Source organism: Coregonus lavaretus (assembly GCF_964263955.1).
Source record: "Coregonus lavaretus genome assembly, chromosome: 8".
In the NCBI taxonomy this organism is placed as follows: domain Eukaryota; kingdom Metazoa; phylum Chordata; class Actinopteri; order Salmoniformes; family Salmonidae; genus Coregonus; species Coregonus lavaretus.
The window spans coordinates 56,059,739-56,084,580 of NC_139995.1; the positions used below are offsets into that span (position 1 = coordinate 56,059,739).

Here is a 24,842-nt window from a genome sequence, read left to right on the forward strand (position 1 = left end):
AAACAACACAACTTCACTACACACACAAAAAAGATTGTAAAGAGAGTTTGCTCAGACTCTCCAGGCTACATGCTGTAGCAGTTCCTTGGTAACCGTGAAACCTGGAGAAACAGGGTGATAAACAGACCCTATATGAGTTAGACATCTAATGAGGATTTATAGTGGCACCCTGAGTGGCGCTAGCAACTGTTACACTTTCTCCCTGACACCCTGACACCCTGTCACCCTGTCACCCTGTCACCCTGTCACCCTGACACCCTGTCACCCTGTCACCCTGTCACCCTGTCACCCTGACACCCTGACACCCTGTCACCCTGACACCCTGTCACCCTGTCACCCTGTCACCCTGACACCCTGTCACCCTGTCACCCTGTCACCCTGACACCCTGTCACCCTGTCACCCTGTCACCCTGTCACCCTGTCACCCTGTCACCCTGACACCCTGTCACCCTGTCACCCTGTCACCCTGACACCCTGTCACCCTGTCACCCTGTCACCCTGACACCCTGTCACCCTGTCACCCTGTCACCCTGTCACCCTGTCACCCTGACACCCTGTCACCCTGTCACCCTGTCACCCTGTTACCCTGACACCCTGTCACCCTGTCACCCTGTCACCCTGACACCCTGTCACCCTGTCACCCTGTCACCCTGTCACCCTGACACCCTGACACCCTGACACCCTGTCACCCTGTCACCCTGTCACCCTGACACCCTGACACCCTGTCACCCTGTCACCCTGACACCCTGACACCCTGTCACCCTGTCACCCTGTCACTACCCGGCTCCTTCACCCAGTCCTGGTCACCTCTAGGAGCTGTTAGCTTTGTCCTCAGCACACAGTGTAGATAGGTGTGTGTGTAGTGTGTGTAGAGTGTGTAGAGTGTGTAGAGTGTGTAGAGTGTGTGTAGTGTGTGTAGAGTGTGTAGAGTGTGTAGAGTGTGTAGAGTGTGTGTAGTGTGTGTAGTGTGTGTAGTGTGTGTAGAGTGTGTAGAGTGTATAGAGTGTGTAGAGTGTGTAGAGTGTGTAGAGTGTGTAGAGTGTGTAGAGTGTGTAGAGTGTGTAGTGTGTGTAGTGTGTGTAGAGTGTGTAGAGTGTGTAGAGTGTGTAGAGTGTGTAGAGTGTGTAGAGTGTGTAGAGTGTGTAGAGTGTGTAGAGTGTGTAGAGTGTGTAGTGTGTGTAGAGTGTGTAGAGTGTGTGTAGTGTGTAGTGTGTGTAGTGTGTGTAGTGTGTGTAGAGTGTGTAGAGTGTGTAGAGTGTGTGTAGTGTGTGTAGTGTGTGTAGAGTGTGTTTGCCGAGGGGTGTCTGTCTTAAAATGATTCACTTAAAATAGGGTGAAGTTCAAGACACACAAACGCAAGTATGGATGGAGGCGCATGCACACACACACCCACACACACACACACACACACACACACACACACACACACACACTGGAGTGTCAGCGTTGGTTCTTCATGATAATGTCAGGATGGTCCCAGGCAGGGAGTCGTTATCCTGGGGAAAGGGTTACCGTGGGAACTTTCCTTTGGCTCAACAACTAATCTATGTCTGCTCTGAGCCTGATGAACCAGGACATACTGAGCTCCAATGGCCCAGCTCACGTTAGTGTGATCTCTGTTCCATAGCCCTGCACTCTGTCATTCAATCCTCTCTGCCCGGCCCCTGGTGTAACTCACTCAGAGTCCATACACTACTGTAGGTAGGCATCATCAGGTCAAGACACACAGGGCTTCTGTTTGAAGATTTTCCATTGAGATTCTCATCACTTGCATTAAGGAATAGTGAATCATGTCAGTATTGAGAGTGTGGCTAAGCAAGGCAAGCGATGTCTGGTGAGATGAATGAATCCCATGATTTAGTAGCATCAGCACCTAGACACAGATTCATTCATCAAGCCGAGGTAGATAGCTGAGCTCTTTCTGAGAAGCTCTCTCTCTCTGAAGGCTCTCCACTTAGCGGGGACCTTTGGTATGACCTCTGGTCAACCCTTGAGGTTAAATATCCTAACTCATGAATCACACACTACCCTGTTATCCCTGTTAATGAGTTTAGTTTGGGCCGACACACACAACTTAACTTCTTCAGCTGACAACGCACACACACACACATGCGCGCACACACACACACACACATACACACATATACACACACACACACACATGCACACACACACCCACACACATGTACACACACACACACACATGTACACACACACACACACACATGCACACACACACACACACACACACACACACACACACACACACACACACGTACACACACACATGCACACACACACATGTACACACACCAGACAACGCTACTAAGTAACGATGACACCACAGCATCAATGCATTAAGCACACAGTCAGGCAGGGTGGTTAGTCAGGCAGGGTGGTTAGCCAGGCAGGGTGGTTAGCCAGGCAGGGTGGTTGGTCAGGCAGGGTGGTTGGTCAGGCAGGGTGGTTGGTCGGGCAGGGTGGTTGGTCAGGCAGGGTGGTTGGTCAGGCAGGGTGGTTAGTCAGGCAGGGTGGTTGGTCAGGCAGGGTGGTTAGTCAGATAGGGTGGTTAATCCGGCAGGGTGGTTAGTCAGGCAGGGTGGTTAGCCAGGCAGGGTGGTTGGTCAGGCAGGGTGGTTGGTCAGGCAGGGTGGTTGGTCAGGCAGGGTGGTTAGTCAGGCAGGGTGGTTAGTCAGGCAGGGTGGTTGGTCAGGCAGGGTGGTTGGTCAGGCAGGGTGGTTGGTCAGGCAGGGTGGTTAGTCAGGCAGGGTGGTTGGTCAGGCAGGGTGGTTGGTCAGGCAGGGTGGTTAGTCAGGCAGGGTGGTTAGCCAGGCAGGGTGGTTTGTCAGGCAGGGTGGTTAGTCAGGCAGGGTGGTTGTCAGGCAGGGTGGTTAGTCAGGCAGGGTGATTAGTCAGGCAGGGTGGTTGGTCAGGCAGGGTGGTTACTCAGGCAGGGTGGTTAGTCAGGCAGGGTGGTTGGTCAGGCAGGGTGGTTACTCAGGCAGGGTGGTTACTCAGGCAGGGTGGTTAGTCAGGCAGGGTGGTTGGTTGGTCGGGCAGGGTGGTTAGTCAGGCAGGGTGGTTAGTCAGGCAGGGTGGTTGGTCAGGCAGGGTGGTTTCTCAGGCAGGGTGGTTAGTCAAGCAGGGTGATTGGTCGGGCAGGGTGGTTACTCAGGCAGGGTGGTTACTCAGGCAGGGATGTTGGTCAGGCAGGGTGTTTGGTTGGTGTGACATAGAGACGTTTAACCCAGCATTTGCATTTGAAGATCACCAGCTGTATCAGACATTAACTGTAATTGGTTGTTGTTACCTGCGTAGGAAAATCATATACACACCTGTCACTCACTTCCTCCTTCCTTTTTCTCTCTCCTGTTTAGATGATGGCAAGGTGCTGAAAGTGGTGTCTGTCCCCAAAGACAACTGGGAGACTGAGGAGATCATTCTGGAGGAGCTGACTGTCTTTCAGGTGAGATAGATAGGTAGATTTGGAATTTGGTTTACTTTCTGAATTGACTTGAATTTAAATGGAGTTGAACCCAACCCTTTTACCAACTCAGAGGGTTGAGCTGCTAGAGTTTCAACTTCAGCCCAGAAACATGACTGTACCTCATAGGAACTACATCTGAAATGGGCCCAGCCAGGAAACATGACTGTACCTCATAGGAACTACATCTGAAATGGGCCCAGCCAGGAAACATGACTGTACCTCATAGGAACTACATCTGAAATGGGCCCAGTCAGGAAACATGACTGTACCTCATAGGATCTACATCTGAAATGGGCCCAGCCCAGAAACATGACTGTATCTCATAGGAACTACATCTGAAATGGGCCCAGCCAGGAAACATGACTGTACCTCATAGGAACTACATCTGAAATGGGCCCAGCCAGGAAACATGACTGTACCTCATAGGAACTACATCTGAAATGGGCCCAGCCCAGAAACATGACTGTACCTCATAGGATCTACATTTGAAATGGGCCCAGCCCAGAAACATGACTGTATCTCATAGGAACTACATCTGAAATGGGCCCAGCCAGGAAACATGACTGTATCTCATAGGAACTACATCTGAAATGGGCCCAGCCAGGAAACATGACTGTACCTCATAGGAACTACATCTGAAATGGGCCCAGCCAGGAAACATGACTGTACCTCATAGGAACTACATCTGAAATGGGCCCAGCCCAGAAACATGACTTTCCCTCATAGGAACTACATCTGAAATGGGCCCAGCCAGGAAACATGACTGTACCTCATAGGAACTACATCTGAAATGGGCCCAGCCAGGAAACATGACTGTACCTCATAGGAACTACATCTGAAATGGGCCCAGCCCAGAAACATGACTGTATCTCATAGGAACTACATCTGAAATGGGCCCAGCCAGGAAACATGACTGTACCTCATAGGAACTACATCTGAAATGGGCCCAGCCAGGAAACATGACTGTACCTCATAGGAACTACATCTGAAATGGGCCCAGTCAGGAAACATGACTGTACCTCATAGGAACTACATGTAGATCTGACAGAAATGGATAGGTAATAGTAGTAGTAGCGCCACCTTGCCCTCTGATAGACTAATAGGAAATTCCGCCATAGTATGCCAATCAAATCCTCTCAGATCTTTTTTTATTTATTTTTGTATTTCACCTTTATTTAACCAGGTAAGCCAGTTGAGAACAAGTTCTCATTTACAACTGCGACCTGGCCAAGATAAAGCAAAGCGGTGCGATAAAAACAACAACACAGAGTTACATATGGGGTAAAACAAAACATAAAGTCAAAAATACAACAGAAAATATATATACAGTGTGTGCAAATGTAGCAAGTTATGGAGGTAAGGCAATAAATAGGCTATAGTGCAAATTAATTACAATTAGTATTAACACTGGAATGCTAGATGTGCAAGAGATTATGTGCAAATAGAGATACTGGGGAGCAAAAGAGCAAAATAAATAACAATATAGGGATGAGGTAGTTGGGCGGGCTAATTTCAGATGGGCTGTGTACAGGTGCAGTGATCGGTAAGGTGCTCTGACAACTGATGCTTAAAGTTAGTGAGGGAGATAAGAGTCTCCAGCTTCAGAGATTTTTGCAATTCGTTCCAGTCATTGGCAGCAGAGAACTGGAAGGAATGGCGGCCAAAGGAGGTATTGGCTTTGGGAATGACCAGTGAGATATACCTGCTGGAGCGCAGACTACGGGTGGGTGCTGCTATGGTGACCAATGAGCTAAGATAAGGCGGGGATTTGCCTAGCAGTGATTTATAGATGGCCTGGAGCCAGTGGGTTTGACGACGAACATGTAGTGAGGACCAGCCAACAAGAGCGTACAGGTCACAGTGGTGGGTAGTGTATGGGGCTTTGGAGACAAAACGGATGGCACTGTGATAGACTACATCCAATTTGCTGAGTAGAGTGTTGGAGGCTATTTTGTAAATGACATCGCCGAAGTCAAGGATCGGTAGGATAGTCAGTTTTACGAGGGCATGTTTGACAGCATGAGTGAAGGAGGCTTTGTTGCGAAATAGGAAGCCGATTCTAGATTTAACTTTGGATTGGAGATTCTTAATGTGAGTCTGGAAGGAGAGTTTACAGTCTAACCAGACACCTAGGTATTTGTAGTTGTCCACATACTCTAGGTCAGACCCGTCGAGAGTGGTGATTCTAGTCGGGTGGGCGGGTGCCAGCAGCGTTCGATTGAAAAGCATGCATTTAGTTTTACTAGTGTTTAAGAGCAGTTGGAGGCTACTGAAGGAGTGTTGTATGGCATTGAAGCTCGTTTGGAGGTTTGTTAACACAGTGTCCAATGAAGGGCCAGATGTATACAAAAGGGTGTCGTCTGCGTAGAGGTGGATCTGAGAGTCACCAGCAGCAAGAGAGACATCATTGATATACACGGAGAAAAGTGTCGGCCCAAGAATTGAACCCTGTGGCACCCCCATAGAGACTGCCATAGGTCCAGACAACAGGCCCTCCGATTTGACACACTGAACTCTATCTGAGAAGTAGTTGGTGAACCAGGCGAGGCAGTCATTTGAGAAACCAAGGCTATTTAGTCTGCCAATAAGAATGCGGTGGTTGACAGAGTCGAAAGCCTTGGCCAGGTCGATGAAGACGGCTGCACAGTACTGTCTATTATCAATCGCGGTTATAATATCGTTTAGGACCTTGAGCGTGGCTGAAGTGCACCCATGACCAGCTCGGAAACCGGATTGCATAGCGGAGAAGGTACGGTGGTATTCGAAATGGTCGGTGATCTGTTTGTTAACTTGGCTTTAAAATACTTTCGAAAGGCAGGGCAGGATGGATATAGGTCTGTAGCAGTTTGGATCTAGAGTGTCACCCCCTTTGAAGAGGGGGATGACCGCGGCAGCTTTCCAATATCTGGGGATCTCAGACGTTACGAAAGAGAGGTTGAACAGACTAGTAATAGGGGTTGCGACAATTTCGGCGGCTAGTTTTAGAAAGAAAGGGTCCAGATTGTTTAGCCCAGCTGATTTGTAGGGGTCCAGATTTTGCAGCTCTTTCAGAACATCAGCTGTCTGAATTTGTGTGAAGGAGAAGCGGGGGGGGGGGCATGGGCAAGTTGCAGCGGAGGGTGCAGAGTTGGTGGCCGGGGTAGTGGTAGCCAGGTGGAAAGCATGGCCAGCCGTAGCAAAATGCTTGTTGAAATTCTCGATTATTGTAGATTTATCGGTGGTGATAGTGTTTCCTAGCCTCAGTGCAGTGGGCAGCTGGGAGGAAGTGCTCTTATTCTCCATGGACTTTACAGTGTCCCAAAACTTTTTGGAGTTAGTGCTACAGGATGCAAATTTCTGTTTGAAAAAGTTAGCCTTTGCTTTCCTGACTGCTTGTGTATATTGGTTCCTAACTTCCCTGAAAAGTTGCATATCGCGGGGGCTATTTGATGCTAATGCAGTACGCCACAGGATGTTTTTGTGCTGGTCAAGGGCAGTCAAGTCTGAGGAGAACCAGGGGCTATATCTGTTCTTAGTTCTGTATTTTTTGAATGGGGCATGTTTATTTAAGATTGAGAGGAAATTACTTTTAAGGAACAACCAGGCATCCTCTACTGACGGAATGAGATCTATATCCATCCAGGATACCTGGGCCAGGTCAATTAGGAAGGCCTGCTCGCTAAAGTGTTTTAGGGAGCGTTTGACAGTGATGAGGGGTGGTCGTTTGACCGCGGACCCGTTACGGACGCAGGCAATAAGGCAGTGATCGCTGAGATCCTGGTTGAAGACAGCTGAGGTGTATTTAGAGGGTAAGTTAGTCAGGATGATATCTATGAGGGTACCCATGTTTACGGATTTAGGGTTGTACCTGGTAGGTTCGTTGATATTTTGCGTGAGATTGAGGGCATCTAGTTTGGATTGTAGGATGGCCGGGGTATTAAGCATATCCCAATTTAGGTCACCAAGCAGTACGAACTCTGAGGATAAATGGGGGGCAATCAATTCACATATGGTGTCCAGGGCACAGCTGGGGGCTGAGGGGGGTCTGTAGCAAGCGGCAACAGTGAGAGACTTATTTCTGGAAAGGTGGATTTTTAGAAGTAGAAGCTCAAACTGTTTGGGCACAGACCTGGATAGTATGATAGAGCTCTGCAGGCTATCTCTACAGTAGATTGCAACTCCACCCCCTTTGGCAGTTCTATCTAGACGGAAAATGTTATAGTTGGGGATGGAAATTTCAGAATTTTTGGTGGCCTTCCTAAGCCAGGATTCAGACACTGCTAGAACATCAGGGTTGGCGGAGTGTGCTAACGCAGTGAATAACTCAAACTTAGGAAGTAGACTTCTGATATTTACGTGCAAGAAACCAAGACTTTTGCGATTACAGAAGTCAGCAAATGATAGCGCCTGGGGAGTAGGAGTGATACTGAGGGCTGCAGGGCCTGGGTTAGCCTCTACATCACCAGAGGAACAGAGGAGGACTAGAATAAGGATACGGCTAAAGGCTTTAAGAACTGGTCTTCTAGTGCGTTGGGTACATAGAATAAAGGGGGCCGATTTCCGGGCGTTGTAGAAAAGATTCAGGGCATTATGTACAGACAAGGATATGGAAGGATATGAGTAAAGTGGAGGTAAACCTAAGCGTTGGGTAACAATGAAAGAGATAGCATCACTGGAGGCACCAATTGAGTCGGTCTCCGCGTGTATGGGGGGTGGGACAAAGGAGCTATCTAAGGCAGGTTTAGCTGGGCTGGGGAATCTACAGTGAAATAGTACAATTAGGAATAACCGAAACAACAATAAGCTAACCATGTTGACAAGGGAGAGAGGCATAAAGCAATCACAGGTGTAATTTGAGAGAGCTAAGACAACAGCTGGTAATGACGACACAGTTTGGGCTGAGGCTAAACATAAACAGGATGCAGTACCGTAAAAAGGAACAGTCCAGCAGACATCAGCTGTATAGCTGAGTTATCATAAGGTCCGGTGAACAGCAATAGGATAGTTCGGAGGCTGCTAAAGCACTAGCGAGTAAGAGGCCACGGCTAGCGTGTGCTAGCGGGCCGGGGCTAGCAGATGGAATCTTCGTGGTCGACGTCGTAACCACATCAGACGATTTCGTCGGCAGACCAGTCGTGTAGGATCGGCGGGGATCCGTGTCAACACTAGGTGGTCCCGTCCGGTTGACAGAGAGGTAGATAGCCGGGAGATGGGCCTAGCTCAGGATGATTAGCCAGACCACAACATCCATTTTGTTGCAGCTAGCTGGTAGCGATGAATCCGGAGTTAAAGGTCCAGTGATTCAGTGATTCCGGCAGAAAAACTGATATGTTCTGGGTCGATAACGCGCTGTGCAGACTTGCCGAATAATAGTCCAGACTAGAGCTGGCTGGTGAGTGGTGCAGGCCACGGACAATGGTGAAAAACCGCTAACGGTAGCTGATAGCAAGTAGCTAGTTAGCTGGCTACTCCCGTCCGGTAGAGGTAGATATGAGCCTGGCTTTAGGCTAGCTCGAGGCTAACTGGTGCTTGCATCGGGGGCAGTGGTGATTAGCCAGACAGCAACATCCATTCGGTTGCGGCTAGCTAGTTGCGATCCGGTGATTAATGTCCAGTGATTAAATTAATCCTGCAGAAAAAAAATCCAATGTTCTGGGTGAAATACCGCTAACTGTGGCTAATAGCAAGTAGCTAGTTAGCTGGCTAGCTAGTTTCAACTGGAGATTCTAGATAAAAGGTAAGTCAATAATAGAATCCGTTCCACATTGAGTGAGGCGGGTTGCAGGAAAGTATATTTTGTAGAAGGATGAAAAGTCTGATAGGGAAATATGTACGAAAAATAGAAAAAAACAGGGTATTTACAGGCTATTTACAGACACACGACAAAAACAGAACTGCACTACTACGCCATCTTGGATTACAGGAGTGCCTAGGGGTAGGGACTAGGAGATAAGGCCTAGGGGCTGGGAGATGAGGCCTAAGGGCTATAAGATAAGGCCTAGGGGCTAGGAGATAAGGCCTATGAGAAAGGAGATAGGGGCTAGGAGATAAGGCCTAGGAGAAAGGAGATAGGGGCTAGGAGATAAGGCCTAGGAGAAAGGAGATAGGGGCTAGGGGATAAGGCCTAGGGGCAAGGAGATGAGGCCTAGGAGATAGGAGATAGGGGCTAGGGGATAAGGGCTAGGGGCTAGGGGTTGATAGATTTGTTTTCTCAAGTTTCCCATTACCATGCCATCTGTTGACCTGTCTGCCATGTCATCTGTCCAGCACTGGCTGTTGTTTCCATTGGGGCAATCTCATACTTGACCAAAATAACTTATTAACCCCCTAAGAGGAAAAACAGATACAGACCTATTTTTCCCAGGGCTTCCCAAGTAACTAGACAGACTAACTCCTCTTAGGGAAGATGAGAAGAAGGAGAGGAGTGTGGAACAACAACAACAACAACAACAACAACAACAACATAGGTCAAGATGGCGGTGTGCATTTATTGGGAATCCAAACCGGAGCGAACCTGTTTAATCCTCTCTTAACAAACAAGAAGATGAATGTCAGGGGCAGTTCTCACAGTCAGTTTCAGAGTTCCATTTTTTTTTTTTTTTTTTACCCTTTATTTAACTAGGCAAGTCAGTTAAGAACAAATTCTTATTTACAATGACGGCCTAATGAGTAAAATACTATGGACACGGGGACCTGATCCATGATCAGCACAACTCTTTGTGAATAAGGGCTTGGAGCTCCGACGAGGGAAAAAAAAAAAACTGACTGTATCCTCTTGGCTAGGGTTGAACCACACACATACTTATACATGACATCATTGGGTTTAACATGGGAGGTTTTGGGGGGTTTGACTTTGGTATGACCTGGCAGTGTCAGGCCTTGGGTAGAGGTTAACCACATAGCTCATTAGACTGGGTTGGGGTTAATACATGAGTTGAGAGTGGTAATGAGTCTTCCTGAGGGAAGAACAGAGGTCCGTGTGTGCGTGTGTGTGTGTGTGTGTGTGTGTGTGTGTGTGTGTGGCCTGGTAGAGAGTTAGCTAGCTACCTAGGAGAATGAGTGCGAATGTGAGGAGACATATGATAGCAAGGTAATCGTCCGCATCCCTCTGAAGGCTATCTACAGAGGACTGAAGAGGACACAGCTCACTTGGACTGTCAGGGGTCATTGACTCACAATGTCACCATGTTTAAATGAATCACTGAGACAGATAATGTTGGTAATGGTGTAACTTGGTATGTGGGTTCTCTAGAGGAGCCTTTTTATTCATTATCTCACACACACACACACACACACACACACAAAAACACACACAAACACACACACACACACACAAAACACACACACACACACACACAAAACACACACACGCACAAACACACAAACACACACACACACACAGAAACACACACACACACACACGCACACACACACACAAAATATTGTCTTGTGTGATGTCGACCTGTGTTTTAACCCATTGTGTTCTGATTCTGCAGAGTCAGGCCCCCATTCTTAGCATGGAGCTGTCTACCAAACGGGTAAATCTGCTGTTTGTGAGTGTGTGTGTGTGTGTGTGTGTGTGTGTGTGTGTGTGTGTGTGTGTGTGTGTGTGTGTGTGTGTGTGTGTGTGTGTGTGTGGGTGTGGGTGGTCATCCTCAGTTAAGAGTTCATGTAGCAGTAAAATACCATTCCAGTAATGATTACAAACAATAGATGATTGATTTTAGTACAGGAGCTTCAGCACTGTTTACACAGTTTCTACAGCAGTAGCCTGCTCTCAGAGTACGTTGGGAAGAGTCTTGAAAATCCCACAATCCAGATTCTACGTGTAAATGTTTTAAAATGCATTTAAATCACATTTTATTTGTCACATGCGCCGAATACAACTAAGAAATGCTTACTTACAAGCCCTTAACCAACAATGCAGTTCAATAAATAGAGTTAAGAAAATATTTACTAAATAAAATAAAGTAAAAAAATTAAATAAAATGTAACACAATAAAATAACAATAACGAGGCTATATACAGAGGGTACCGGTACCGAGTCAATGTGCGGCGGTACAGGTTGGTCGAGGTAATTTGTACATGTAGGTAGTCATCAAGTAATTATGCATAGATAATAAACAGCGAGTAGCAGCAGTGTAAATACACAGGGGGGTGGGCGGCAGGTAGCTTAGTGGTTAAGAGCGTTGTGCCAGTAACCGAAAGGTCACTGGTTCTAATCCCCGAGCCGACTAGGTGAAAAATCTGTCGATGTGCCCTTGAGCAAGGCACTTAACCCTAATTGCTCCTGTAAGTCGCTCTGGATAAGAGCGTCTGCTAAATGACTAAAATGTCAATGTAAATAGTCCGGGTGGCCATTTGATTAATTGTTCAGCAGTCTTATAGCTTGGGGGTAGAAGCTGTTCAGGAGCCTTTTGGACCTAGACTTGGCGCTCCACTTGCCGTGCGGTAGCAGAGAGAACAGTCTATGACTTGGGTGACTGTAGTCTTTGACAGACCAGCAGTAATCTCGAAGCACCACATTTTAATCATTCAGCAGACGCTCTTATCGAGAGCGACTTACAGTTAGTGCATTCATCTTAAGATAGCTAGGTGGGACAACCACATATCACAGTCATAGTAAGTATATTTTTCGTCAATAAAGTAGCTATCAGCTAAGTCAGAGCTAGAAAGGGGGGGGAAAAAAAGTCAAGTGTGACACTTTTAGCAGCACAATGACAATTCAATATAATTCATTAGGGATCATTTACATGAATTAAAAGTACATTAAACATTTAGTTAAATCCTCTCCCCTACCCTGTTTGTGTGTCTACAGCAACAGGTGTATGTGAGCAGTGATGAGGGAGTGGCCCAGTTACCCCTGCAGCGGTGTGAGCTGTACGGGAGAGACTGTGCCGACTGCTGTCTGGCCAGAGACCCTTACTGTGCTTGGGACGGGAACACATGCAACCGATACTTCCCCAGCAACAAGAGGTAACTACTCTACTTCGGTTAAAAGCCCAACACAGCAATATTGAACTCCACAGCAAATCATTGTACTATTATTGAAGAAACCAATAACATCAAACATACAATTGACATAACAATAACATCAAACATTTAACTACTGTTAAAATTTTATTATATTACTGTGTGTGACAATAAAAGACACATTTATGTTGTAACAGAGATGTATAATAAAGAACTATTATATGTTGTTGTTTCTGTATTCAGTCGTGGTCAAAAGTTTTGAGAATGACACAAGTATTGGTCTTCACAAAGTTTGCTGCTTCAGTGTTTTTAGATATTTTTGTCAGATGTTACTATGGTATACTGAAGTATAATTACAAGCATTCCATAAGTGTCAAAGGCTTTTATTGACAATTAAATTAAGTTTATGCAAAGAGTCAATATTTGCAGTGTTGACCCATCTTTTTCAAGACCTCTGCAATCCGCCCTGGCATGCTGTCAATTAACTTCTGGGCCACATCCTGACTGATGGCAGCCCATTCTTGCATAATCAATGCTTGGAGTTTGTCAGATTTTGTGGGGTTTTGTTTGTCCACGCGCCTCTTGAGGATCGACCACAAGTTCTCAATGGGATTAAAGTCTGGGGAGTTTCCTGGCCATGGACCCAAAATGTCGATGTTTTGTTCCCCCGAGCCACTTAGTTATCACTTTTGCCTTATGGCAAGGTGCTCCATCATGCTGGAAAAGGCATTGTTCGTCACCAAACTGTTCTTGGATGGTTGGGAGAAGTTGCTCTCGGAGGATGTGTTGGTACCATTCTTTATTCATGGCTGTGTTCTTAGGCAAAATTGTGAGTGAGCCCACTCCCTTGGCTGAGAAGCAACCCCACACATGAATGGTCTCAGGATGCTTTACTGTTGGCATGACACAGGACTGATGGTAGCGCTCACCTTGTCTTCTCCGGACAAGCTTTTTTCCGGATGCCCCAAACAATCGGAAAGGGGATTCATCAGAAAAAATGACTTTACCCCAGTCCTCAGCAGTCTAATCCCTGTACCTTTTGCAGAATATCAGTCTGTCCCTGATGTTTTTCCTGGCGAGAAGTGGCTTCTTTGCTGCCCTTCTTGATACCAGGCCATCCTCCAAAAGTCTTTGCCTCACTGTGCGTGCAGATGCACTCACACCTGCCTGCTGCCATTCCTGAGCAAGCTCTGCACTGGTGGTGCCCCGATCCCGCAGCTGAATCAACTTTAGGAGACGGCCCTGGCGCTTGCTGGACTTTCTTGGGCGCCCTGACGCCTTCTTCACAACAATTGAACCTCTCTCCTTGAAGTTCTTGATGATCAGATAAATGGTTGATTTAGGTGCAATCTTACTAGCAGCAATATCCTTTCCTGTGAAGCCCTTTTTGTGCAAAGCAATGATGATGGCACGTGTTTCCTTGCAGGTAACCATGGTTAACAGAGGAAGAACAATGATTTCAAGCACCACCCTCCTTTTAAAGCTTCCAGTCTGTTATTCTAACTCAATCAGCATGACAGAGTGATCTCCAGCCTTGTCCTTGTCAACACTCTCACCTGTGTTAACGAGAGAATCACTGACATGATGTCAGCTGGTCTTTTTGTGGCAGGGCTGAAATGCAGTGGAAATGTTTTTGGGGGATTCAATTCATTTTCATGGCAAAGAGGGACTTTGCAATTAATTGCAATTCATCTGATCACTCTTCATAACATTCTGGAGTATATGCAAATTGCCATCATAAAAACTGAGGCAGCAGACTTTATGAAAATTAGTATTTGTGTCATTCTCAAAACTTTTGACCACGACTGTAGATATGATTGTGTTGTATTGTATTGTGTTGTGTTGTATTGTGTTGTAATATTTTGTTAGCAATACCTAACGGGGTTCCAAACAAACAAACATACTGCCACAGTCTAAAGCTGTCAGAGTTATGACATGATTATGACATGATTATGACACCCAGGCTGTCTGCTATTTTATCTCCGCAGACGAGCTCGGCGCCAGGACGTGAAGCACGGGGATCCGATGAGCCAGTGTTACGACGTAGAAGACGGTAATTTTTGTGTGTGTACGGGGGTACAGTGAGCCAGTGTCATGATATAGGAGAAGTTACAAGTTATAGAAATGAACACTAAATGTTTATATGTCTGTCTATGATATGTATATCTCTGGTTGCAGCTAACGCCAGCCAGTCAGCCAGCCTCAGTTCAGTAGGTAACTTAACTAATATTAACTTAGCTCATAATACAGTATATTAGTTTAAACTATGTTGCAGCGCCAGCCAACCTCAGTTCACTAGGCCTCTATGACCATGTCTGATGTAAGTCATCTCAGTTCACTAGGCCTCTATGACCATGTCTGATGTAACTCATCTCAGTTCACATAGCTTTTCATCTTAGCTCATGATACTGTATATTAGTTCAGTCAGTTGCAGCGCCAGCCTCACTCCAGTCCAGTATGATCACGCCTGCTTATTTAACTTGTCTCGTGCTACCAGACCAGCTGTAAATGTATTAGTTCACTCTCTGGGCTCCTGAGTGGCGCAGTGGTCTAAGGCACTGCATCGCAGTGCTAACTGTGCCACTAGAGATCCTGGTTCGAATCCAGGCTCTGTCGCAGCCGGCCGCGACCGGGAGACTCATGGGCGGCGCACAATTTGTCCAGGGTAGGGGAGGGAATGGCCGGCAGGGATGTAGCTCAGTTGATAGAGCATGGCGTTTGCAACGCCAGGGTTGTGGGTTCGATTCCCACGGGGGGCCAGTATAAAAAAAAAAATGTATTTACTAACTGTAAGTTGCTCTGGATAAGAGCGTCTGCTAAATGACTAAAATGTAAATGTCTGTAGCAGCCAGCTTCAGTATGACCCAATGGTATTGCCATGTCCTAAATCTGATCTCATGTTAGTGTGCCCCCTAGTGGACAGCACTGAGAACTAAAGTCTCGCATAATTGGTCAGATGCTCGATTAAAGTTCTTGGTCCAAGCGTGGTAAGAGAAGAGCTAGAACGACGATCGGAACCTGGGAAAAAAAGAGCTTTGAAAGATACTGATACCTGTGAAATCGTGATTTGTCCAAAGCACCGGAAACTAATGTGTCTCGTTATCTTACGCGTCCCGTTGTATCATGACAAATCTACGGTACCCTTTATGTTTAAATACACATCCTGCTCTTTAGCATTTGACCTTTCTGTCATTTAGCAGACACTCTTATCCAGAGCCACTTACAATGGAATCTTGGAAACCAAACCTTTATGAATGTGACTACAGCTATAGGATCTTAATTTGATCACCCTGTGGCAGGATAACTAAATATTGTAGTGTATTTTTGGTTTAAAAAGTCTTCTGAAGTTTGTCATTTACATTTACATCTACATTTTAGTCATTTAGCAGACGCTCTTATCCAGAGCGACTTACAGCATTTCTACTTTGAAATGTCAGGCTTGATTTACCCTAACGAAAAACGGATCAACCCCTACAAAAATATAAATGTATTATAACACACATAATAATTCACATTTCCTGTTGCTGCAGGACTATTTTCCTTCTGTAGCAAACTGGCTCAAATTAAGATCCTACATCTGTACTACAAAACACTCATCATCCTGTTCTTTGCAGGTTCTGAGTCGGTGGAGGTGAAGGTGGTCTACGGAGTGGAGAGCAGCTCAACCTTCCTAGAGTGTGTGCCCAGGTCCCAGCTGGCGACGGTCAAGTGGACAGTGCAGGCACCACAGGCTCACACCAGCAGAGAGGTGAGAGACGGACATCTCTGTTATGTTAGCTCTTTGTTAACTGGCCTGGGGCCTAACACACAAACTGACATAGCATAACATCTTGATCAACTCACCATCTGTGCCGAACAAAAGAACAATACAGCACATGTTTATTGATCACTCATTTTAACCGAATCAGTAACCACGTTTCCATCTACAGTTTTAATGCAAGTAAAGTCATACCGTATAAAAATAAATAAATGAACGACAGCTGAGATGGTTGTTTCTAGTACAAGTTTATACACTGAGTGTACAAAACATTAGGAACACCTGCTCTTTCCATGAAATAGACTGACCAGGTGAAAGCTATGATCCCTTATTGATGTCACTTGTTAAATCCACGTCAATCAATGTGTATGAAGGGGAGGAGACTTGAGAAAATTGAGACATCGATTGTGTGTGTGCCATTCAGAGGGTGAATGGGCAAGACACAATATTTAAGTGCCTTTGAACAGGGTATGGTAGTAGGTGCCAGCCGCAACGGTTTGAGTGTGTCAAGAACTGTAACGCTGCTGGGTTTTTCCCGCTCAACAGTTTCCAGTGTGTATCAAGAATGGTCCACCACCCAAAGGACATCCAGTCAACTTGACACAACTGTGGGAAGCATTGGAGTCAACATGGGGCCAGCATCCCTTTGGAACGCTTTCAACATCTTGTAGAGTCGATGCCCCGATAAACTGAGGCTGTTCTGAGGGCAAAAGCGGGGGTGCAACTCAATATTAGGAAGGTGCCTTGTTCGTTTGACATGGTGGAATCTCTTTGTGTCTGTAAAATGTAGTATGCGAGAAATGGTGGTGGAGGTAAACTTGGAGTCACGTGATGATATGGTGTGTGGTCCTCCCTCTACAGCTCGTCAGGAAACCAGGCAGTTTATTAGGCTACAGATGAAATCAATGATGATGAACGTCACAGTGGGGGGTGAAAGTTCACAGTGACCTTGATGCTGCTTTCCATTTAAATATCAAGGGTCTTATTCTGGTGACATGATAATCGACGCTTGACTGCCATTATGACAAATAAACATATTCGCATCCATAATAATCTCATCATGTAGACTGGCCTACCTTCACAGCTTACCCGCACTGTATCTGTGAGCGGTTGGCTAGAGTGCACGTGCCAAGACCAGAGTAGACAAATTTGCTATTTAACGCAAACAGTTTTTTTGTGACCAAACTATCGGTAGGCTTGAAAATGCGATGGAAACACATTGAACTTTAGATTATTATTCGGTACGTGAAAACTTAAGCGAAATAGTACATGGTGTTTGTACTACATTACCACACACTGACTTTTATCTGCAACAACCTCCTTTTTGGTGGAAACACACCACTGGTGGGAAAAATGGACATACAGTGGGGGAAAAAAGTATTTAGTCAGCCACCAATTGTGCAAGTTCTCCCACTTAAAAAGATGAGAGAGGCCTGTAATTTTCATCATAGGTACACGTCAACTATGACAGACAAATTGAGGAAAAAATATCCAGAAAATCACATTGTAGGATTTTTAATGAATTTATTTGCAAATGATGGTGGAAAATAAGTATTTGGTCACCTACAAACAAGCAAGATTTCTGGCTCTCACAGACCTGTAACTTCTTCTTTAAGAGGCTCCTCTGTCCTCCACTCGTTACCTGTATTAATGGCACCTGTTTGAACTTGTTATCAGTATAAAAGACACCTGTCCACAACCTCAAACAGTCACACTCCAAACTCCACTATGGCCAAGACCAAAGAGCTGTCAAAGGACACCAGAAACAGAATTGTAGACCTGCACCAGGCTGGGAAGACTGAATCTGCAATAGGTAAGCAGCTTGGTTTGAAGAAATCAACTGTGGGAGCAATTATTAGGAAATGGAAGACATACAAGACCACTGATAATCTCCCTCGATCTGGGGCTCCACGCAAGATCTCACACCGTGGGGTCAAAATGATCACAAGAACGGTGAGCAAAAATCCCAGAACCACACGGGGGGACCTAGTGAATGACCTGCAGAGAGCTGGGACCAAAGTAACAAAGCCTACCATCAGTAACACACTACGCCGCCAGGGACTCAAATCCTGCAGTGCGAGACGTGTCCCCCTGCTTAAGCCAGTACATGTCGAGGCCCATCTGAAGTTTGCTAGAGTGCATTTGGATGATCCAGAAGAGGATTGGGAGAATGTCATATGGTCAGATGAAACCAAAATATAACTTTTTGGTAAAAACTCAACTTGTAGTGTTTGGAGGACAAAGAATGCTGAGTTGCATCCAAAGAACACCATACCTACTGTGAAGCATGCGGGTGGAAACATCATGCTTTGGGGCTGTTTTTCTGCAAAGGGACCAGGACGACTGATCCGTGTAAAGGAAAGAATGAATGGGGCTATGTATCGTGAGATTTTGAGTGAAAACCTCCTTCCATCAGCAAGGGCATTGAAGATGAAACGTGGCTGGGTCTTTCAGCATGACAATGATCCCAAACACACCGCCCGGGCAACAAAGGAGTGGCTTCGTAAGAAGCATTTCAAGGTCCTGGAGTGGCCTAGCCAGTCTCCAGATCTCAACCCCATAGAAAATCTTTGGAAGGAGTTGAAAGTCCGTGTTGCCCAGCGACAGCCCCAAAACATCACTGCTCTAGAGGAGATCTGCATGGAGGAATGGGCCAAAATACCAGCAACAGTGTGTGAAAACCTTGTGAAGACTTACAGAAAACGTTTGACCTGTGTCATTGCCAACAAAGGGTATATAATAAAGTATTGAGAAATTTTGTTATTGACCAAATACTTATTTTCCACCATAATTTGCAAATAAATTCATTAAAAATCCTACAATGTGATTTTCTGGATTTTTTTTCCTCATTTTGTCTGTCATAGTTGACGTGTACCTATGATGAAAATTACAGGCCTCTCTCATCTTTTTAAGTGGGAGAACTTGCACAATTGGTGGCTGACTAAATACTTTTTTGCCCCACTGTGTATATATATATATATATATATATATTATTTTATTTTTTTTTATTTTTTTTGTCATTTAGCAGACGCTCTTATCCAGAGCGACTTACAGGAGCAATTAGGGTTAAGTGCCTTGCTCAAGGGCACATCGACAGATTTTTCACCTATTTTCTTTCTGCAGATTTTAGAATATCCTCATGAAAATCTGTGTCCAATTGGATGGAAAGCTAGCTATTGATCTAATATTGATCTAATAATGAACCTTTTCTTCTTTTGCCTTCTCTTGTCCTTGTCCAGCTGCCCCAGAGTGAGGAGCGTATGGTCCAGATGAAGCGGGGTCTCCTGGTGCAGCGACTGGAGCCCGGGGACGCTGGCCTCTACAGCTGTACCAGCCTGGAGCACTCCTTCTCCCAGGTCCTGGCCCGCTACAACCTCCAGGTCATACCCCAGCAGAGCATGACAGCATCCCAGGCCAGGGCAGCTGATCCTGGGGCTGGGCGAGCAGGGCTGAGGGGGGGCCCTGGAGGTCCTGGGACTCAGCTCTTCAGGAACTATAAGGACCTGCACACGATGGGGGCGGCTAGCATGAGCGTGGACGAGTACTGTGAGCAGCTGTGGCACCGGGAGAAGAAGAAGCAGCAGAAGCTACGCCAGCTAAAGTGGAAACAGACCCAAGTGGACAACCGCAAGGCCAGGGTGCGACGGCACGGCTCCGCTGAGCACATCGCAATACAATGACCTGATGGGGATGGACAGAGACTTTTGGATTGCGTCTTAAATGTCACCCTAATTCCTATTGAGTGCACTGCTTTTTTACCAGGGCCCATAGACCAAAAGTAGTGCACTTTTAAGGGAATAGGGGACAATTGTAGATGTATCTCTGGAGATGAAGGGAATGTATACAACAGTCCTCAGCACACCCTTGCTTTGCTTTGAACAGATATGTACGCTTAGAATTATTATCAGTCAGTTAACCTTATGTCCATAGAAGTATACTTTTGATATAGATGTCCTAGATGTATATTCCTCCTCAATTGTGATCCTTGGTCCCCTGTATTCTGTGTAGACAGGATAGTTGATCGTTATTTTTGTGCCCGGAATGACCGTTAAAGTTTATTATTGCTCTCTGGACTGGTAGGTTTGTTTACTGAATAAAAGCAGGCCAGACTGTTCTCCGCCACACATGTTGGGGGCAAATACACTGCCGCAATCACTACAACCACAGGACAGGTGTCCCGGAACTACAACCACAGTTGTCCTGGAACTACAACCACAGTTGTCCCAAAACTACAACCACAGTTGTCCCGGAACTACAACCACAGTACAGGTGTCCTGGAACTACAACCACAGGTGTCCCTGAACTACAACCACAGGTGTCCCAGAACTACAACCACAGCTGTCCTGGAACTACAACCACAGGTGTCCCAGAACTACAAATACAGTTGTCCCAGAACTACAACCACAGGTGTCCCGGAACTGCAACCACAGGTGTCCCAGAACTACAACCACAGGTGTCCCAGAACTACAACCACAGGTGTCCCGGAACTACAACCACAGTGTTCCCGGAACTACAACCACAGTACAGTTGTCCTGGAACTACAACCACAGGTGTCCCGGAACTACAACCACAGGTGTCCCAGAACTACAACCACAGCTGTCTCGGAACTACAACCACAAGTGTCCCGGAACTACAACCACAGGTGTCCCAGAACTACAACCACAGATGTCCCGGAACTACAACCACAGGTGTCCCAGAACTACAACCACAGGTGTCCCGGAACTACAACCACAGTGTTCCCGGAACTACAACCACAGGGGTCCCAGAACTACAGATAAGAGCTGCTGATCTGTTACACAACAAGGATGTTCTCTCCATGTTGTTCCTTCCTTCCTGGAACAGTGAAGAGGAGAACAATGTCTTTAAGATGGTTTTGCTGGTCCTGTGGACAATAACACTGAAACGTGCTTTACGTTTACAGCCCATGGAGTACTGCTGAGCGATTAGTGCTTTTTGAGGTCGTTTTGGTCCGATTATAAAAAAAGAATCACGGATTTCGGTTTTGAGAATTTTTTAAAACATGAAATGTACTATGAAATAATGACGTTACAATGATTTTTGAGCTTTTTAATGGAAATTCCAAAGCCAAAAATAGTGAACATTCAATTGCCAAAACATTGAAAATATTCCATTGTCTCTGTCAGGTCCACATTGGGTAGACATCAATAGAAATATAGGAAATGACTATGAAATATAACAGATTTCATTTGTGTATATTACTTAGTTTTAATCTGATTACTTTATTATTTTTCATTCCTTAAAGTCATCATCTCATCTCTGCTCAGGCAGTAGCAGTCAGCCAGCCAGGTCATCTAACGTTATGTGCTCCCCATACTGTACTGTCTTTAGTCCTCCTATTTAGCTAGCCTGCCTAAGTATGCTGCAGAGCTGTCTGACGAAATCATTTTACTAGTTCTTCAAATTAGATAAGATATACTTTCATGGGATTCATTGTCCAAAAGGTGGGGAGGCAGGCGACAGGCTTAGGTCCAAAATAAGCCCAAAGAAACGCATTGGGCTTATCTTGGGCAGATTCTGGTGAGAGTGAAACCTCTCGCTTCACCTGTTCTTCTCTGATCCGTCTCTGAGACGGAAATAACTGGCGCAGTGGATTATGGTCATTGCAGTTAATTACGACGTTTCTGCGCTGAACTAGGCTGAATTTTTGCTTAATGTAACTACAACTCCCTTCAGCCCAGCTGAATCTTGACTTGATTTCTCAGATTTCTCTCGTGAATGATTTGATTTAACTCTAGAGAAACAGTGCATTGGGCTCACAAAAAAAAATGAGCTAAATGGAATTCAAGTAATTGAACCGACTTTGGCCAATTAGTTGTTAAATAACCGAAACCCCCCAGAAACGTCAGTAAAATCGCTTAGCACTACCACTGAGGTTGGTCTAGCAGTAGTGCTGCCTTCTTCAGACCACATGTTGCCCCTGAAGACTACGGTTCAAACCCCTACTCCATCTCTTATAAACGATCATTCCCTCTCTCTCCCTGAGGTCTGTGTCATTCCATGAGAATATCAAACCACTCTCTCTTTCTCTTTTCTCTCTGTCATCAGCCTATGTCTATCTCTCTCTCTCTCTCTCTCTCTCTCTCTCTCTCTCTGTCTATCTCTCTCTCTCTCTCTCTCTCTCTCTCTCTCTCTCTCTCTCTCTCTCTCTCTCTCTCTCTCTCTCTCTCTCTCTCTGTCTAGCTCTCTCTCTCTCTCTCTCTCTCTCTCTCTCTCTCTCTCTCTCTCTCTCTGTTTATCCGTCGCTATATAAAAACAAATAAAACATAGGAAAATGGATCTACTAAAAAAAGATGTAGGCTACCATTAGTAGATAAAAGCCACAGGGCACGTCATCCTGTAACGATGAAGCTGCATAGTGGTTGTATAGTCAGTCTGTCAGACAGAGCTGTACAACAGTGTGATGTGGTCGGTGCCTTTCATCTTCCTATATCTTCAGACACCCTCAGCAATAACTGTTAACATATTATTTGCGCTTACCATATCGTCATGACAGCATGGAAATATGCTGTATGTACAGTATGTAATGCGATGCACAGCATATCAATTGCAAAGGTATATTGTAGGGTCACTCACCTGCGTATGGACTTAGTTTTTTTCAAACACAAATCTATTGTTTTTATTAAGAAAAATCCTACAATGTACAACATTTGGTAGATACTTTTTGTGTGTGTGTGTTTGGTTTTCACTTGTTAATCAAAACTCAGTTATATAACCGTACAGGTAATACATTCACACTGTACACGCTTAGAAAAAAAGGTTCCAAAAGGGTTCTTCAGCTGTCCTTATAGGAGAACCCTTTTTGGTTCTAGGTAGAACCCTTTTGGCTTCCATGTAGAACCCTCTATGGAAAGGGTTCTACATGGAACCCCAAAGAGTTCTACCTGGAACCAAAAAGGGTTCTACAAAGGGTTATCCTATGGGGATAGCCGAAGGACCATTTTAGGTTCTAGATAGCACCTTTTTTTTCTAAGAGTGTACCCTATACACTTTTGACATAAAATCTGTGGAATATCACACAGTATTCTATGGTTTTGGATGAAGTGAAGATACACGTTTTTCATATCTTAGAGGAATGAGGAAAAACTGCCTAATGAGAAAAAGACGTTGAAAATACGTATTTGCGGTTGAAAATCATGATGAATAAGAGGGGGGACCTGAAACACATGAAGGAGGTCCAGCTCACCTTAGACTTCACTCCTGGTAATCATCACAGATCTCAGAATTTAACAGTAGTGTGACCGAGTGGCTATCAAACCCTAGGGCGGTAGATTCACTGAACATAGAAAGAAATATGTATTTTCAACATCTTGTGCTCACTGTGAATGGACACGACTCTGTACCGACAGTGTAACTTGTTGTTTATCATACAGTTATCGCCATCTAGTGTTGGTTTTTGTACACTACACAAGTGAGTTGCGGTAGACCACATGTTTTATTATACAGTACAGTCATTATTTAAGCAAGGTTGCAGTCTATTTATCATATTTATATGTTCTATACACAGACTTTCTGTATAAATCAATACTGGAAATCAGTTTCAGTGAAGCACCCTGTTTAATATTCATTATTTACACGTCACAGTAGATAATGGTTTGGTGATGCATTAGAATAGAATGCATCATAATTTCATACGTCATAATGCTTCGCTTTATGAGGTAAGCCTGGTGTGTTTATAAGGAAAGATTGATTCCTGAATTTGGACACATTACCGTTCTCTTTATGAGATACTGTAGGTCTACACATTGCTGAGCTAAATAACTGCAAGTATGACTATAATGTATAAAATCCACCCATTCACAGAGAACCAACTGATTAGGGGAACATTAATTTGTGCTGCCAGATTCTGAAGAGATATCTGAATGTAACCCATGACGTATATAAACTCTGGATGACTGACAGCCGCAGGGGGCTCTTTATTGAAGCCACTTCACAGCCATCTTGGTTCTCCTCCTCCGTTGTAAAAAAGATTTTGGAAGCTATCGAAATGCATTTATTAATGACTACATTAGTTTTTTTACACGTTTATTCCATTAGACACTTTAAAGCATACTTTTAAAATATATATTATGTGAGCTAAACATTCAATGAAAAAATATGTCCTTGTCCTTGAAACATTCAATTGAAGTGCTGTAGAATTCCATTAATTTTTATGGAGTACTGCTCCTACTGTGGATTGCCAATATGGCCAATGCAGAGCATCAACAATCCAGGGTTTAAATACATCATTGAATGTAACCTACATGATCCCTCTGACACATATGTGCATATCATGATGACTAACAATTTATACAATTAATTAAAACATGTTTTACACGATTGTGTAACGAGTGTCAGTGTAATGCGGTGGATCGAAGTCAGGCGCAGGACACAGAACTCGAAGAAACGTACTTTACTGAACATGAGTAAAGAAAACAACACAGCAATACCTCCACACAGGAAGGAACTAACCCGCTCACCAACGACACACAAAACGAAAAAACAACCACGCACAAAACACATTGGGAGCCACTGGGTTAAATAGGAAGGTGTGATTCATTAAATGGGCAACAGGTGTGTGACATAGACAACAGGTGCAACATAGAAACAAATAACCTAGATCGGCAGTAGCTAGTATTCCGGTGACGA

The 24,842-nt window shown here is 45.0% G+C and overlaps 1 protein-coding gene across 1 annotated transcript; it reads left to right on the forward strand.

Annotated features, from left to right (window-relative positions):
- Positions 1-1,827: 1,827 nt before the first annotated feature.
- Positions 1,828-23,762, forward strand: LOC311134105 (semaphorin-3D-like; the record flags this gene model as incomplete). Its single annotated transcript, XM_084167691.1, has 7 exons — positions 1,828-1,834; positions 3,378-3,466; positions 10,963-11,004; positions 12,285-12,442; positions 14,428-14,492; positions 16,054-16,187; positions 19,436-23,762. The coding sequence occupies 7 exons, from the start codon at positions 1,828-1,830 to the stop codon at positions 19,874-19,876; spliced, it is 936 nt and encodes a 311-aa protein (XP_084023817.1). The 3' UTR covers positions 19,877-23,762.
- Positions 23,763-24,842: the final 1,080 nt, after the last annotated feature.